Source organism: Centruroides vittatus, unplaced genomic scaffold (assembly GCF_030686945.1).
Source record: "Centruroides vittatus isolate TY-2023 unplaced genomic scaffold, ASM3068694v2 contig_875, whole genome shotgun sequence".
In the NCBI taxonomy this organism is placed as follows: Eukaryota; Metazoa; Arthropoda; class Arachnida; order Scorpiones; family Buthidae; genus Centruroides; species Centruroides vittatus.
In genome coordinates, this window is record NW_027122567.1 from 1,093,219 (window position 1) to 1,109,297 (window position 16,079).

General features: G+C 25.4%; 1 protein-coding gene and 1 long non-coding RNA gene across 5 annotated transcripts in view; one reads left to right on the plus strand and one right to left on the minus strand.

The window, feature by feature from the left end:
* Positions 1–16,079, plus strand: part of LOC136982976 (neural-cadherin-like) — a 420,472-nt gene that overhangs the window by 93,920 nt on the left and 310,473 nt on the right. For all 4 annotated transcript variants that reach the window (XM_067279558.1, XM_067279559.1, XM_067279560.1 and 1 more), the window contains exons 10-11: positions 2,053–2,391; positions 8,952–9,142. In XM_067279558.1, the coding sequence (XP_067135659.1) occupies positions 2,053–2,391; positions 8,952–9,142 (530 nt within the window). The remainder of the gene's footprint in view (positions 1–2,052; positions 2,392–8,951; positions 9,143–16,079) is intronic.
* On the minus strand, positions 310–15,633 carry LOC136982998 (uncharacterized). Its single transcript, XR_010881962.1, has 3 exons — positions 15,328–15,633; positions 1,035–1,127; positions 310–543 (listed from the first exon to the last, which is right to left on the minus strand). It is a non-coding gene; the product is annotated as an uncharacterized lncRNA (long non-coding RNA).

Below are 16,079 nucleotides of genomic sequence, written 5' to 3' on the forward strand. Positions count from 1 at the left end.
AGCAACTTTGCATCATGTGACTCTGACTCTGACCTTACCCTTTATTAAAATGTCATATTATGATTTCTTTTATAAGGAAGATACCACTGAGTACTCAAATATTTTTATGTAAAATTTTTCTATAAAATGCCATACTAAAATTTATGGTCAGAATCAAAAAATGGATATAATGAATTTACCTTGAAAAAACTTTAGAGTATGTATAGAAACACACTACATCTTAATAGCCAAATGAATTCTACTTTTATTAGTTAATTATGAAAAATAAATTTAATTATTTTCAAAGAAACAAACTTAAATACAATAAAATGCAAAACATAACGATCTGATGAATGATGTAAAAATCAAATCATCATGAACTGAGGGTTGCAATTGGCCCTGAGAACTTAAACTAGTGAATAATACTAGCTGAAACAATCCTATTAGTTACATTTTTCAGTTTTCTGTTCCTCTTTTAGTTTGTTGAAGTTAGATTTTGATCTCAGTTATATTTTTTTCATTGTTTTCTATTGACTGTTTTAATATCAAATTATGTTATTGAAGCTACAATAAATAATAAATAAATAAATAGTCATTACTAACTTAAAACCAATTGAAGGACAGTGAAAAAATTAATTAGTCTAATTAATCAAAAAACAATTGATATCCAACAAAAAACATCTGAGATGTAAAAAAATGTTGTGCCAAGTAAAAATTGTGGCACCTGAAATTAATTAAAGTCAATTTTTTTCTTGGGAGCTTCTCTTTGGTAAAGATAAGCTTGGCGCTTTGAAGCCATACCATAAGTGTTTACATTCCAGGTGCAAACCCATGACTAACTACAAGTGTTCAGTGGTTTTTATCCACTTGCTTACTGGTGGGCCTTAAATGAATAAAATCTATTTTCTGAAAGTATAGAGCATGAGATACACATAACATTTTGCTATGAAATCGCCTTTATGAATTAATATCATTTTGATATCTAAATTTATTGAAGTGTCTGTTTTATATGAAATTTCTTTGGATACTGATTAATCGAAAAGTATTTTTCTTACTTCACATTTTACCAATAGTAAACTTTGAGGTTGTAGTTGCTGGAGTCAAAAGAATTTAACAACTCCAACTCTGGCAACTTCGACTCCACAGCACTGTTTAAAATAAAATAAATTGTAAGAAAAGTTAATTGAATCATTTGAAATTTGTTATAAACATAATTAAAGCATTTTTTTTAATGTAATTGAAAAAGTAGATATTTCCATTTATTTTAAGAAACCAGAAAAATGATTTCTTATAATTATCTTAAACAAAAGAGAAATAAATTTTAAACTTATTATTTTTTTTTATACAGATATTTTGGATTGTTGTTATTTTTCCAATGTTCTTAAAAGCATAACAAATAAAAAAATTCAAATATATTTTCAAAAGGAATGAAACTCTTAAGTTTAAAAATATCCATCTTCAATTTGCTTTTCTTAAAAATGTAATTGCTAAAAATTGATAAAAATGGTTGAAAAAAATTCTTTTAAGAAATAAAAGATTTTTGTAAAATATGGAAATAAGACCTTTATTTTAACTATTTGGTTCCTTCAAATGAAACAAAAACAGTAAGTGGTAACACTGACAGTATTTAGGAAGAGTTGGGCATCACTGTACAGGTGGAGAGGTATAGCTCTACTGCAGGACACTTTTTAGATTCTTTGGGTCCTGCAGCACGTCTGTATCCGTAAATCCTTACATGTACAATAAATCACATATTTGGATTGGACATCTGTATTTGAGTCTCTTTCATTGAAAGAGCAAATATTTATGTATAGTAGTTTATCTAAACAGAAAACAGATCTGAAAAATTTGTATTAAAAAATTATATAAAAGATAAACAGTGTAGTTCAGGACTATTATAAAATTGCTAATAAATTTAAATTTTTTAATATTTGAAATTTGATTAAGTAGAAAATATTTATTATAAATAATTTTCATTTTTAATACTTATAAAATTTATTTACAGGAAAATGATTAATATTTCAAGTGTTATAAATGCAGTATTTGATTAATTAAAAAATAATTTATAAATAGGTATTTGATCGTGAAGGTGATGATGGTCGATTTGTTAGTGTAACGGTTAAAGCAACAGACCGAGGTAATCCCCCATTAGAAGGTGTGTGTTCCTTCAAAGTAGAAATCACAGACATCAATGACAATCCACCACTATTTGACCGACAAGAATACAGAGAAAATGTGAAACAAGATACTCCTAAAGGGACCAATATTCTTCGTGTTTCTGCTTCAGATGAAGATGCAGATAATAATGGAGCTATAATTTATAACCTGACAGCACCTTATGATCCGTCTGATCTTGAATACTTTGAAATAAATCCTGATTCTGGTTGGGTTAGTTTGAAAAAAGCATTAGATGTAAGTATTATTTTAGTATAATCATGCATTACTTTTTATTAATTATGTTAATGGTTCTTATAAAAAAAAAAAGAAGTTTAATATTATACAAATTATAACAAATAAAACTTGAATTAAATGTAAATTTGAACAGTTGACATAGTTTGTTCATTTTCATTTAGAAAAATTTGTCTTGGAACACCCGAAGAAGATAATTTGTTCACAAAAGCAATTAAATTTATATTTGTTCTTAATAAAAATAAAATATAATTAGTTCTTAAAAAGACTTTGAAATTTTTCTGCATTAATAAATAAATCCTTTGGGTATGCAGAGAAGATATAAAAAAAAAAAACATTGAAACATTTAAGTTTTATTAATAAGTATTGTCTCATAGTCACTAAAAATATTAACAAATATACATAATTTGAAGATATTTACAGAAAAAATAATTCAGTATATCATCAATTGGCAATCAAAAACTCATCTCCAATAATGGATCAAAAATCACATTTTATGCTTTAATGAGAATGTAAAGTTAATTTCTACATACTGCCAAACCTTGTAAGTGATGTATATCTTTAAGCTGTCTTGCTGACATTGTCAAAAACTTGCACTTGTAAAATATTCAAAATTTTGCTCCCTTGAAACCAAATTTTCTAGTTCTTAAAGTTTTAGAAAATGCAGATATTAGGTTTTAAAAAAGGTTTAAATAGCTACACACGCCAAATATTAATATAAACTGAAACACTTATATCACTGTCCGTTGGCATTACAAAAATATTATTCATTTTGAAAGTACTTTCAACAGTCTAAAACTGTTCTCTTCAGGCAAAATCATTATTAGAGCTTCCAGAGAACAAGACATTTGAATTCAAGAAAAAGAATCTGAACATCAACTAACATTTTTTCAAAATTGTTTGTCCCATGTGTGCATGGAAATTTAAATTATACATGTACCGTATACAAAAATTATACATTAAAGCAAAATACAATGAAATGTAAAATAAAACATCAAGAGTAAATAGATTAAAATAAAGTACATAAATAATAATGAATTAAATAGTCAATAAATAAACACATAAAGATATAGTGACATTACTATCACTAAGAAGTGTTTTATCAGAAACCATGTGATTTAGAAGGAAGGCAGTACAGTTCTGTCCACAACTCTGGTATATCCAGCATGGGAGAATTGCACAGTGACAACAATGAGATGTAAAGTATTTCTATATAAATAACGTTTTTTGATTCCCACAAGGAAACTTGCAACCAAATTGGTTCAAGTTACTTTCTATGGCTTTTTTAGCTAATTCTGTTGTATACTTGCTGTTTGATATATCATCATGATGTTCTATGAGATGGAGGGGGATTGGCTCTATATATGATAGTTCCAACCCAGTTAGGGGATTTTGCAATGGTATACTATATACCCCAACTTTTCATAGAGTGTAATCTCATCTCTATCATTACAAAGTATCCTACGTAAGGTGGACTAGGGTGCTAGTGGCAAAATATAGCAAAATTTCTTGAAGACTCTACAAATATGTAAAAATGCAGGACCTAAGTAAAAAATGGCTGGGGTTACAAAAACTAATTTCTTCTTAGAGCACAAAGTGGATGGTGGAAACAACATGCATTTGACCTGATTAACTAAATGTTTGAACTTGGCTAAAGAATACCCAGCACTGCAAACAGCTGATTTAAGAAGGGAAATCTTCTCATCTCCAAGAAATTGGAGGATGGATATAAGAATGCCCTGTGTATCAGTGCTATAATAGCCATGTTTTTGTACCTTGAGGGCTGAAAAGTCTTAGAAGGGATGATGTAAGGAGGTTCATCAAATTTATGATACACAGAAAGTAAGATGCTGTTGTGAGACTTATATTCAAATAGATCTAAAAAGGAAATCTTTGTATCTTTCTCCTTCTCTATAGTAAAGGAAATAGTTGGGAAAATAGCTGACAGCGATTGTATAAACTCCAGTAATTCTATATCTGAGCCTTCCCATGCAAATAGAATGTGATCAACATATCTCAAATACAGGAGGGGATAATGTATGGTAGCAGGGATCTAAAATCTTTGAATTCTATGACTCTCATGATTAATTCCACCAAGATGGCCAATACAGGTGAGCCCGTATGTACTCCCTGCTTTTGCAAGTCAATATTACCATTGAAACAGAATATTGTTCTTAATAAAAACAAATTATAATTAGTTCTTAAAAACACAGGAATTTTTTCCAAAAAAGATGCCGACAGACAGTGATGTATATGCTTCATTTTATATGAGATTTTGATTGACAACTGACAATATAATTAATATGTTTTTCTCATGTCACATGAGATTAATTAAAACACTAGTAAAAGTTGACCTTTTTCTATAGTATATTCTTTGGCTAAAACTTTTGTCTCTAAAAATCTCTCTGTCATTGAGTCTTATAAAAATGATGTAACTGAAAATTTACATATAATTTTTTACATAAATTGAGGATTAAAAATTATAGTATTTCTACAAACATCAGAAATGATGTGTACAGTATTGAGTCAAATTTCATCTTAATCACTTTAACATTACATAAATTATCCTATATTCAAAACTAGTTAAAGCAACAAGTTTTAATTAATAATGAACATTATGAATTTAAAAAATCTGATTTTCTAAATATGAAAAATTAATAAATGCAAAAATTATACATAATAAAACAATCAAAATTTTATAGGCACAAAAGATTTATTTTATAAAATATAAATATAAATTTAAAAAAAATAATCTATAAAAATTGTTGACAGTAGCAACATTAGGGTTGCCAGATATCCTGGTTTTATGAGATTGTCCCAGATTTTTTCTGACTGCAAATTCTCAACTTAATAAGAAAAAACTCTCGTGCTAAGGCCATATACACATAACTTTTATTATAGTATATTGTTATAATTGTTCTATTTTATTATTAATTATAATTATTAATTTATTACTAGGCCTAATTTATAAATTAAACTTTAAAAATACATACATACATACATACATACTGTATGATAAAGTTTGATACTATGTGTGGTTTCAGGCATTGATTGGGTATATATATGAGAGATATAGTTTAAACAAAGTGTTTATGGTTAAACTTAATTCAATGCTATTTAGAGTAGAATATCATGGAAAAGGATTGCTGTAAAATTTTGGAATATTCTCAATAGTATACAGAAAATAATTAAGTGATTAGTTCTAATTTAACTACTGATAAAGTTAGTACTATGCAACATGAACTTTTTCTTTTAAATATATTTATAAATTTTAAAAAATTATAGTTTGTATGTTTATTTTGATATAGCTAAAGTCCAGACTCAAACTTTTTGTAAGCATCAATATAAAGTCTTTTGCATTGATTTTTATGACAGTGGCACAATGCAGAGATTTTACTTCTACAATGAAGTCCCTGATTGAGGATCTTCCTCTTCCTTGCACAAGAAATCTCAATGTTAACTGTCAAGATTTCTCTTTCTTTCTTTGAGAATTTCAGAATAAGAACCAATGAATAACGTTACACGTCTTTTCACTTTCACTTGTTCTGGTATTTAGTTCTGGATGTAGTGGACTAGTTCTGGTTCATAGTAATTCTTGCAGTGCTCATCTTTCAGGGTCTCCATGGCTGAAAGCGTGGGCTGTAGATTGCGCATTTTCATAAATTTTAAAGGAGGCTATATTCATTCTTTTTCTTTCTCCCCTCCCTTGTCAATTTACATCAAATTTATTTTTAAATTTATTTTTAAAATTTTTGTAAAGTTTTTTTGATATTTTCGGTGTTTTGGTTTCAAAACTGATGTTGTTATTAATATATCAACAAGAAAACTTTTCCTTTATCTCAGCAATTTAATAATAAATATGACAAATGTTTTTGAACACTTGATCATCTTGCTTCAGGTCCATTATAAAAAGCAAGGTGGTCAAGTTGCTCGAAAACATTTGTCATATTTATTATTAAGTTGCTGGAATAAAGAAAGGATTTTCTTGTTGATAAAGTAAATGTTTTCAGTTATGTTAAGTTATTGTTAATCATTGCAAAATAACCATTGACAAATGAGGATTATCTGTACACTAAAAATTATTGAGTATTTTTGCTTTTAAGAGATTATTATTCAAAGAGTTTTCAGATTAGATTAAATATGAAAAATTTGATGTTTGAATGTTAAACAAAATAATTGAAACATATTTAAGAACTTTTCAAACTAAAAAACTTAGAAATTTTTTTTAATTTATTTTTAAAAATACTTTCAGCAGATTCTGTTAAATTATATCATTCTGTACTTCTAATAAATTCAGCCATTTTCTTAATTTGATTAAAATGATTTTTGCTACAAATAATGTTTTATCATCTTACAATCAAAATTTGGCTCTGACTTCCTTCGATTCAGGTTTAAATTTTTCATTTAATTTTAACTTAACTTAACACTACATTTTTCCTGATTACTATTAACAATTTTCTTGTATCCTGTTAATTTTTCTGTTGCTCTTATACAATGAAGTATTTTGGAATTAATTTTTTAGAGGAATAGTATAAATTTTGGTATAAGCATAGATTATGATAAGAGCAAAGTGTTTTTGCATGTTTTTTCCTTTATAAATATTTTCACATATATTAAAACTTCTACAGAGATGTAAAACAACCATTTTTGGACATTAATTTCTGTTTCCAATTAAAGCTTTTCTTTTTAAGTACAGTAGAGCATCGATTATCCAACCCCCCGATCAACTGTCACATCGGTTAACCGACCGCGTTCTAGTTGGCAAATTCAGATGTCTCCTAGTGATGTGGTGCTACAATATTTGGCTATGTCTTGGTTACTTTAATATTATTTTTGTTAAATTTTTGCGTGTTTTAGCTGGCAACATGGCTCGACCATGAAAGGGAGGCCAGTATTTAAACCAGGCGTAATTTTCTATTTTTACTTTATTTTTGTATTTATTTTGTGCAAAATAAAGAAATAATTTTTAATGATACAATAGCAACGATTATTATTTAAAAAAAAAAAAATTGTTAGGCTTAACATTGATGAAAATTCAACGCAAAGTAGGTTAATAGCGATATACTAATATACTAATTACATGGAATATACTAATACACTATAATAATAATGTATTTTTTCATACTTTTCGGTTATCCATTTTTTCAGTTATCCGACCAACCTCAGTCGAGTCGGATAATCGATGCTCTACTGTATATCACAAAAAAAGCATCACAGTTTTTACAGAAAATATTATTTTTAATTTTGAGCTGTTTATTTATTCTTCTCTGATTATTTTTGAAGAGTACATCTTTATTCATTTTCAATTTTAAATAATATAATTAAGATCATAAAAATGCCATATTAAATAATGGTTTTTCCAAGTGTAAGTTTCAATATTTAAAGAATAAAGTCAAGCAAGTATTGTATTATCATTTAAAGCTAACTTGTGTTAAAATTTTTGTAAAATTTTCAATGGCTTTATTGGTTTTTAAAAAATGTGTAACATTATTTATTAAAATTTATGAAATACTTTTCTTTTGTATAGAATTTCTCTGCCTCTGTTACATAGAATTTCTGCAAATGACAAGAATTAAAAGAAAATATGAAAAAGAAGAACCTTAAAAGCCAAGTTCTGAAATGCTTTAGTATATAGGAACAACAAAAAATTCTGGAAAAACAGTTAATAGACCATAAAAAAGATAGCTAACATTTAATGTTTTATTAATAAGTTAACATTAAATGAAGTATTTAAGTTTGAATAATAAAACATTATTTACAGCATAAATAATTTTAATTAAATTATGAAGATCAACATCAATACAATACTGGATTTATTACAAATATGGAATTACCAGTCCATTTTCTGAAAAAATTATTTTAATATATTTTTTAAAAAATTACATAATTTAAATATGTTTAACAATTTTTTTCTGTATTCAAATGTTTGTATTGAATCTAATCTGAAGACAGTTTGAATAATGAAAAAGAAAATACTCATTAATGTTTTTTTTTTATTTAAATAATTTATTATCAATAAATCTGTGGATAAGTAATGCTGAAATAAGATGATAATATTTGCTAAATAAATGCTAGTATTTCCAAATAATGTGGCCTTATTGCTACCAATTTAATAGAAATCACAATCTACTAAATTATAGGTATTCATTATTTATTATCTGAATCAGATGGCTACTTTCTTATACAAAGATGTGGAATAATTTGCATCTGCACTGTTTTATAGATGTAAATCATATTACTGCATTTTCTAGTGAGAAAAATGAAACTAATTTTTAGATAAATTCTTTTACACATATCTCAAATTTCATTATAATCATTTCACCATACAGTACTAAGTAGGAAAAGTTTATAATTACCCAATGGGATGATAATGACACATACAATATCTTATAATTATTATATATAGTATATAAATATTATTAACTTTATAATGGTGTGTGTATATATAGAAATGTATTTTTTAACAAAATTTTATAAATTACAAATAATTATTTTAAAATTTATTATATATGCAGTACTTATATAGTTTTTCAATGATATATAAATATTTTACTGTTTTGTAGAGAGCACAATATCATTTGAGAGCAGTAGCTCTAGATAAAGGAATACCACAGCATAGGGCAACTGTAGAAGTCATTATTGATGTAGTAGATCGAGCAAATAATCCACCAATTTGGGATCAACCAGTTTATGGACCAATTTTTATCAAAGAACATTTAGAAGTTGGCCAAAGAGTTATATCTATTAAAGCCAGGTAAAAGAATTTTATTGCATATACTTCAGTATTCACATAAAAATTTTATATTATATTTAATGGTAATTACTATTTTTAATGTTTAGCATGATACACTTTTTTGTTTAAAGAGACAAATGTTAAATTTAACAGAATTGGCTTTTTACAACCGTACCAGTAATCATAACTGATCATTACTGAGAAAATTATTTCAGAATGATGTATGTCAGGGATGGGCAACCTTTTTCTATGTAAGGACCGCATTTTAAGACTATTGAACTGATACAGGCCACATACAAGAGAAAGAGAAAAAAAATGTGGATAAATCAGGATTATTTATTCATATATAATTATAAATTAGCATAAGTATACTTAATTTAGCTTCTGGAACTGATGTAAACATAATATATTGGAAATGTTTGGCTAAATATTCATCACTGCTAGTTTTAAATTAGTTTCGATGTGTCTGTTAGCTGGTTTCTTGTTTTAATTTTTACTAAATTCATTGCGAGAAAAAGCTATTTAAATACATAAGTTGTAGAAAATAACGTTTGAATTTTTGCTGCATACTTCCTTAAGCTGGGAAATTGATATACAGTATTTATTCACATTTTGTGGATGGGATGGGCAACCTGCGGCCCGAGGGCCGCTGGTTGCCCATCCCTGATGTATGTGATGTATATGATGAATGAAGTACATATTCTATTTGGTAACAAATAGAATATGTACTTTTTAAATTACTTATTCTTATCAAACTATACAATTCTACATTTTAACTTGATAGATGATCAAATTTTTATCATTAATAAATATAATGTAAATCATATTTTTATCATTAATAAATATAAGATAAATAAAGATTACAAAATATGTATTTTATTTTATTGAAAATATATTGTTATTTATGTAATTTAATCACATTACAATATATGTATGTATATAATATCTTGTGTATGAATATGATCTAACTTGCCCTATCTACACATTTTGTTAGCTCTTAGTGCAGACATATAAATAGTAACTACATAGTAAATAAAAAAAAAACATTAAAATTACAACATATGCATTTATTTACACTTATTCTTATATAACCATACTTAAATCATTGTATAGATTACGTGTGCATTTTCTATAATTTCCAAAATTGGATGTTTAGGCATAAATGTAGGACATAGGATATAGGTATGATTATAGAACTGCTCTACCAAAAGTAAAACATCTGGCAACTCTGTTTAATACTGATTGTTTTATTGAGTTAGTGAATTGAAATGGATAAAGATTTTTTTTAATCATCCAGTTTAATCCTCTGCAATTCTATAAAACAGCTAATATTTAGTCAACTTTCTGTTTACCTAACATTAGCTGTTTTATACAATTGCAGAAGATTAAACTGGATGACTAAAATAGAATAATAATAGCCTTTAATCCAATAATTAATTATAATTAAATAACAGACATTTTTAGTCACATATACTGATCATACAGCCAAGTAGATTGATTTGATTTGATTGATACAAAAAGTAGAGTTTCAGCTTTATAATAGGATAAACTAATAATTTGGCTGTTTTCACATTATTTCATATCATAAAACTTTACATTATTTAGCAGATATAATGTGGTACAGAATGCCAAGAAAATTTGACACAATGAGGAGTTATATCTGACAATACATTTCATTAAAAAAGAGATTGTATTATACGCATAAGAAAGTAAAAGTTTGTAAGGCAGCAAAAACCTATTTATCTGAAATATACAGATTTCCTTCAATTTCCATCTTGATAATTTATAAAGTGGATTAAAAAAAAATGTTCCTTCAGTTCATTGTATAAAAATATTGTTTTAGATGAATTATGCAGGAAAAATCTTCCAGAAAATTAAAAAAATGTAATGAAAACAAATTAGTACAGATGTGACTAAAAATATTTATTTAATTATAATTAATTGTTGAATTAAAAATTATTCTATTAATTGTTTCTTAGAATTCAATGCTATGTTCCTACAGGCCTCTATCTCTTTCTCTTTGTGTAATCTATAATCACTTTATAAATTCATAGCTGAAAAATTACAAATGTTATGATTGTAACAAAGAACAATACTCCAAGGAGTTGTCTACTCCATTGTAATTAAATCAACTTTATGTTTAAACTTTTATCAAGAAGTTCTAAAACAAAAAGAATTTAGTGTATGAAAGATCTGTTTTTTAATTACAGAACTTACATCTATATAAATAAACAAAGCTTCAGAAAACTTAATTTTAGATCTAAATAAATATTTTTTTAATCAACAAAGCTAATAATTTATAAAATTATTAAACATAGAAAATATTTTTTTTCTAATAACTTTATAAGATCTTTATATGACAAATTATTAAGCTCTAATGATAAAAAAATATTTAATTACTTAAAAAATTAGTGTTAAGCTTTTTATTTTTTTAGATGTAGATTTTGATGATGACTGAAAGTATTAAAAATAACTAAATTCTCTTTGTTTTATGATTTTTTCGTATAATTATAAAATTTATGTTTACACAAAATACATAAATTTTATCCTCTATTATAAATTTTCTTAAGATTTATATACATAAACTCAATTTCTTAATATTATATGGAATATAAGTTTATCATCAAAATTAGATTTTTTAATATATAAACTTTCTAATAAAAATACCATTTGAACTTGGTACCATATTTAAAATAATAATAAAAAAATACTAAATTCTGGAAACCAAAACAAATTTTTTACTCAAGCATTTTTGTTCTTCTAAAAGATCATCATCAGTTTCAAAATTACAAAGGGGGTTGATTTTAGATCTAAATAAATATTTTTTTAATCAACAAAGCTAATAATTTATAAAATTATTAAACATAGTAAATATTTTTTTTCTAATAACTTTATAAATAAAAGTTTATAAAAAAAAATTCAAATTTTTTAATAAACTTTTTACAACTTTGTTAAATAATTTTGAATTTATTCTTAACGCACTTTGTAATTTTGATGATGATGATCTGTTTAGAAAACAAAAATGCTTGAGTAAAAAATTTGTTTTGGTTTCCAGAATTTAGTACTTTTTTTATTATTATTTTAAATATGGTACCAAGTTCAAATGGTATTTTTATTAGGAAGTTTATATATAAAACAATCTAATTTTGATAATAAACTTATATTTTATATAATATTAAGAAATAGAGTTTATGTATACAAATCTTAAGAAAATTTATAATAAAGGATAAAATTTATGTATTTTGTGTAAACATAAATTTTATAATTATAGGAAAAAGTCATAAAACAAATAATGCTCTACCATCTAAGGATGATAGAGCATTATTTGTAGGATCACATATAGCATTGTCTAAAGATTATAAAAAAAATTAACAAATATTTTATTATACACAGCTGTTAGCAGATATTTGTCATATAATTGAATATGTTTGAGCCAAAGAAAACATTTGTAGGAAAACTGGAAATAAATATACCAATAACACTACACCTTACACACTTTTCCAGCACTAGTTTAATGAAAACAAATGTTTTTGATTTCACTCAGAGGTCTGCCTCAGGATAAAAACATATTAAAATACAAATTAAAGAAAAGGACTGAGTTTTACTAGTAGAACTATAATCACTATTTTTAAATTAAAAAAATTCAAAAAACAAGCGATTTATGTATTTTAAACGTTTTACAAACAAATAATTTACATATTTTTAAAAACATTAAAATAAATAAATAAATAAATAATAATTGTACATGTTATTAACAAAAATTTTTTTAAGTTGAGCCTATGTCGTTCTCTTGCTTCATCTAGTTATCAACTAGAGACTGTCATGCTTTAGATAACGTTTATTTCTCCTTGAAATTAGCCTGGTTTCAACATGCTTACAACCCTAGTTTGCTCGAAAACTAGGGGTATAAGCATGAATATCATGCTGATATGAGCTATATCAATTGATAAATGATGTAAATAAACATTTGTCAAATTTTCCTTAATTATTTTTTTTTCTGTAAGTTTCCTTGCAGAAGTCATCTGCTTCATTTTGTGTAAACAATTCTTGTCAAAGTATGTTAAAAAATATATTTGTTGGTTTAATTATAAAGGTTTGTTGGTGCTATAAACAATTCTAGATTGGATTTATATTATAGTTTGGATAGCCTTTTAATTTTTTGTTGATAAACAATTACATTAACAGTAATAATTTGTAACTTGATGAGAAATTGTGTTAAATTAATGTAAATAATAACAGAAATGCTAAAAAGAGCTAAAGTAGTATTTTATATATTTTACTTAAAGATATAAAATATCACAAGAGAAACACATGACAGCACAGAATAATCTTGAATGATAAAATTTCTTTCATTATTAAAGTGATCCTTAATTATTCTTGTTAATAAACACTTGAGAATCTTTAGGTAATCTGTGGCTTTATGTTCTTTTTTAAAGTATAAATAAATAATATTGTAACAGGAAATTCATCCATGTAACACTTGGCTCAGCTGGATACTTCACAAGGCTTCAAGAATTTTCAGAATTACAACATTGAACATACAGAAATTAATCTGAGCCATGTTAATTAAATTTTGATTTATTTGAAAAATTATATTTTTATGAAAACACAAATATAACCAAAACTAATAAAAGGAGTAAAATTATTTAATGATATAAATGTTTACAAATGTTTTTGTTTGTAACAAATGAAAACATTTGATTGCATTTGTATGTTTGCATTACATACAACCAGTTTTTGAAGAAGTAAATTGTATTTTTATTTCTTCAATCATCAATAATACATCCTTAATATATTTTTGTATATATGAGATGAGTTACCTTTATATGTTTTATCTGAAATAAGTTTTTAGGCTTTTCTGCATATCAATCTAAAACATAAATGAATGGTTCAAATATTTGTTTCAAATTTTTTTGCCTTTTAATTTTAAGATTGGAGGTTAGTGAGGATTATCTTGGAATTTCTTGGAAGAAAAGTTTCTTCAGAAGTGTATCCCTATACTACAATAGATAATTTTATTGTATCTCTGCTTTTCTGTCACTATTTGTATTCAGCTCACTTTCATTTTTTAATAATCTTATTACAGTTTATTGATTAAAACAAACTCTAAGATTTTTATGAATAACAATTTTAAGGAAAAAATAATAGCAGTTATACAGCAGTTATGTTACTATTTCTGTAAGCAATTTATTTCAAAATTTTCATATTTTCATTTCCATTCTTTCCTTATATTTTCATAACACATTATAATACACAAAGAAATGCAATTATACTCTTATCAATATATTAAATGTATTAATGTATACTAATGAAAATTGCTATTTTCTGCTCTTTATGTACATTAGATAGTTGATATTATATAATATGAATTAGTTAATGACCATATTATATCATGCCATACTTGTTTACTAAAACAACATATATGTATATATATTCTTTTGAAGGAAAACTCTAGACCAGAGGTGGGCAAGCAAGAGTTCAGTGAGAGCCGAAATGTAGGTTTTTGCAAAATGCATGGGAGCCGCAGTCTGTACTGTCGTGGCAGATAGTATGGTAAGGCAGGGAAGGATAGGGTATCCCCATACGAGTTGAGAACTTGTTTTAAAAGAATAGATTTGAAATGTCAGTTTAATTTATTGCACCAACTTGGAAATAAATTACTAAATATTACATATATATAATTACATATTTTCACAAAATTGTGGAAATAAATTTGTAAAAATAATAATAAAAAGAAGAAATTAACACTTTCAGCAAGAGACGCATGTAACTCAAAAAGAGCCACATTTGCCTGTGTCTGCTCTAGACTCTTGATTATGATACAATAACAACTGTTATGGTATTATTATTTAATTAATTATATTTTATTATCTCTGTAAGTATCCATTTTGAAATTTTAATTTCTTTAATAGCAGCATTTTCAGTCCTCATAATAAGTTATATAAAGTTTGACAATTAAATTTTAGAGTAATGTGAATTTAAAATTAAACATGTTAAAATAAAAACATTTGTTATTGACCAATGTAATCCCATTGTGAAGTTACATATTTTTGCACTTTTTATAGAATTTTATAATATGTCCCCAAAATCAAACTGGTATTTAAACAAAGTAATTTGAGGACAACATCTGCGTCCTCAAATTACTTGTTTTCAAAATCAAACTGATATTTAAACAAAGTCTGGTAACCTGATTCTTTAAGACTTACTTGATCTATGGCAATTTTGATCTATCTGTTTTTGTTTATTCTTTTAATGTATTCTTTTCAAAAATTCCTTAATTTATCTTTTCATATTTGTTTTGAACTTCTCATTGAGAAGATTAAGACAAAAATGGAAAAATGACTTTGATGAATGATGTAGGCAGACTCTTGCCTTACTTGGGAAAAGAAATTAGTGAAATAGAGAAAATGATTCAGTATAAATTTTGAATTTTAAGTATTGATTTATGAAAAACTAAAGAATTTAAAATATATTGTCCTCAGTTAATATTTAACTGATAACGATACATTTCATCTCTGTCCTTGTTGATGATTATATATACATATTATTTTTAATAAATATTACAATAGAGAAATAATAGACTGCTTATTCTTACATAATCAGAAAAATTAAAACCATTTGCTTTTCCTTAGAACTTAATGAATGTACGTACACACATCAAGTTTTAATGACTATAGATAAAAATCTAAGACTTTTATGCCTTTTATATAGATATTTTCAGGATCTTAAAAGTTTTCAAGAAGAGAAAAATCAAGCATGAAATAATTACTGTTACACAATCAAAATTCTGTTATTTTGATAGTATTGTAAATTAGATCCTTTTTGATTTTAAATTCATTTTATTTCTTACACTTTAATAAAAATGTTTAAAATTTTAATCAGTTTGGAATACATTGATATAGTTCAGATGCATTAAATTTTTACTACAGAATATATCTTTGTCTTTGTTCTAAATTTT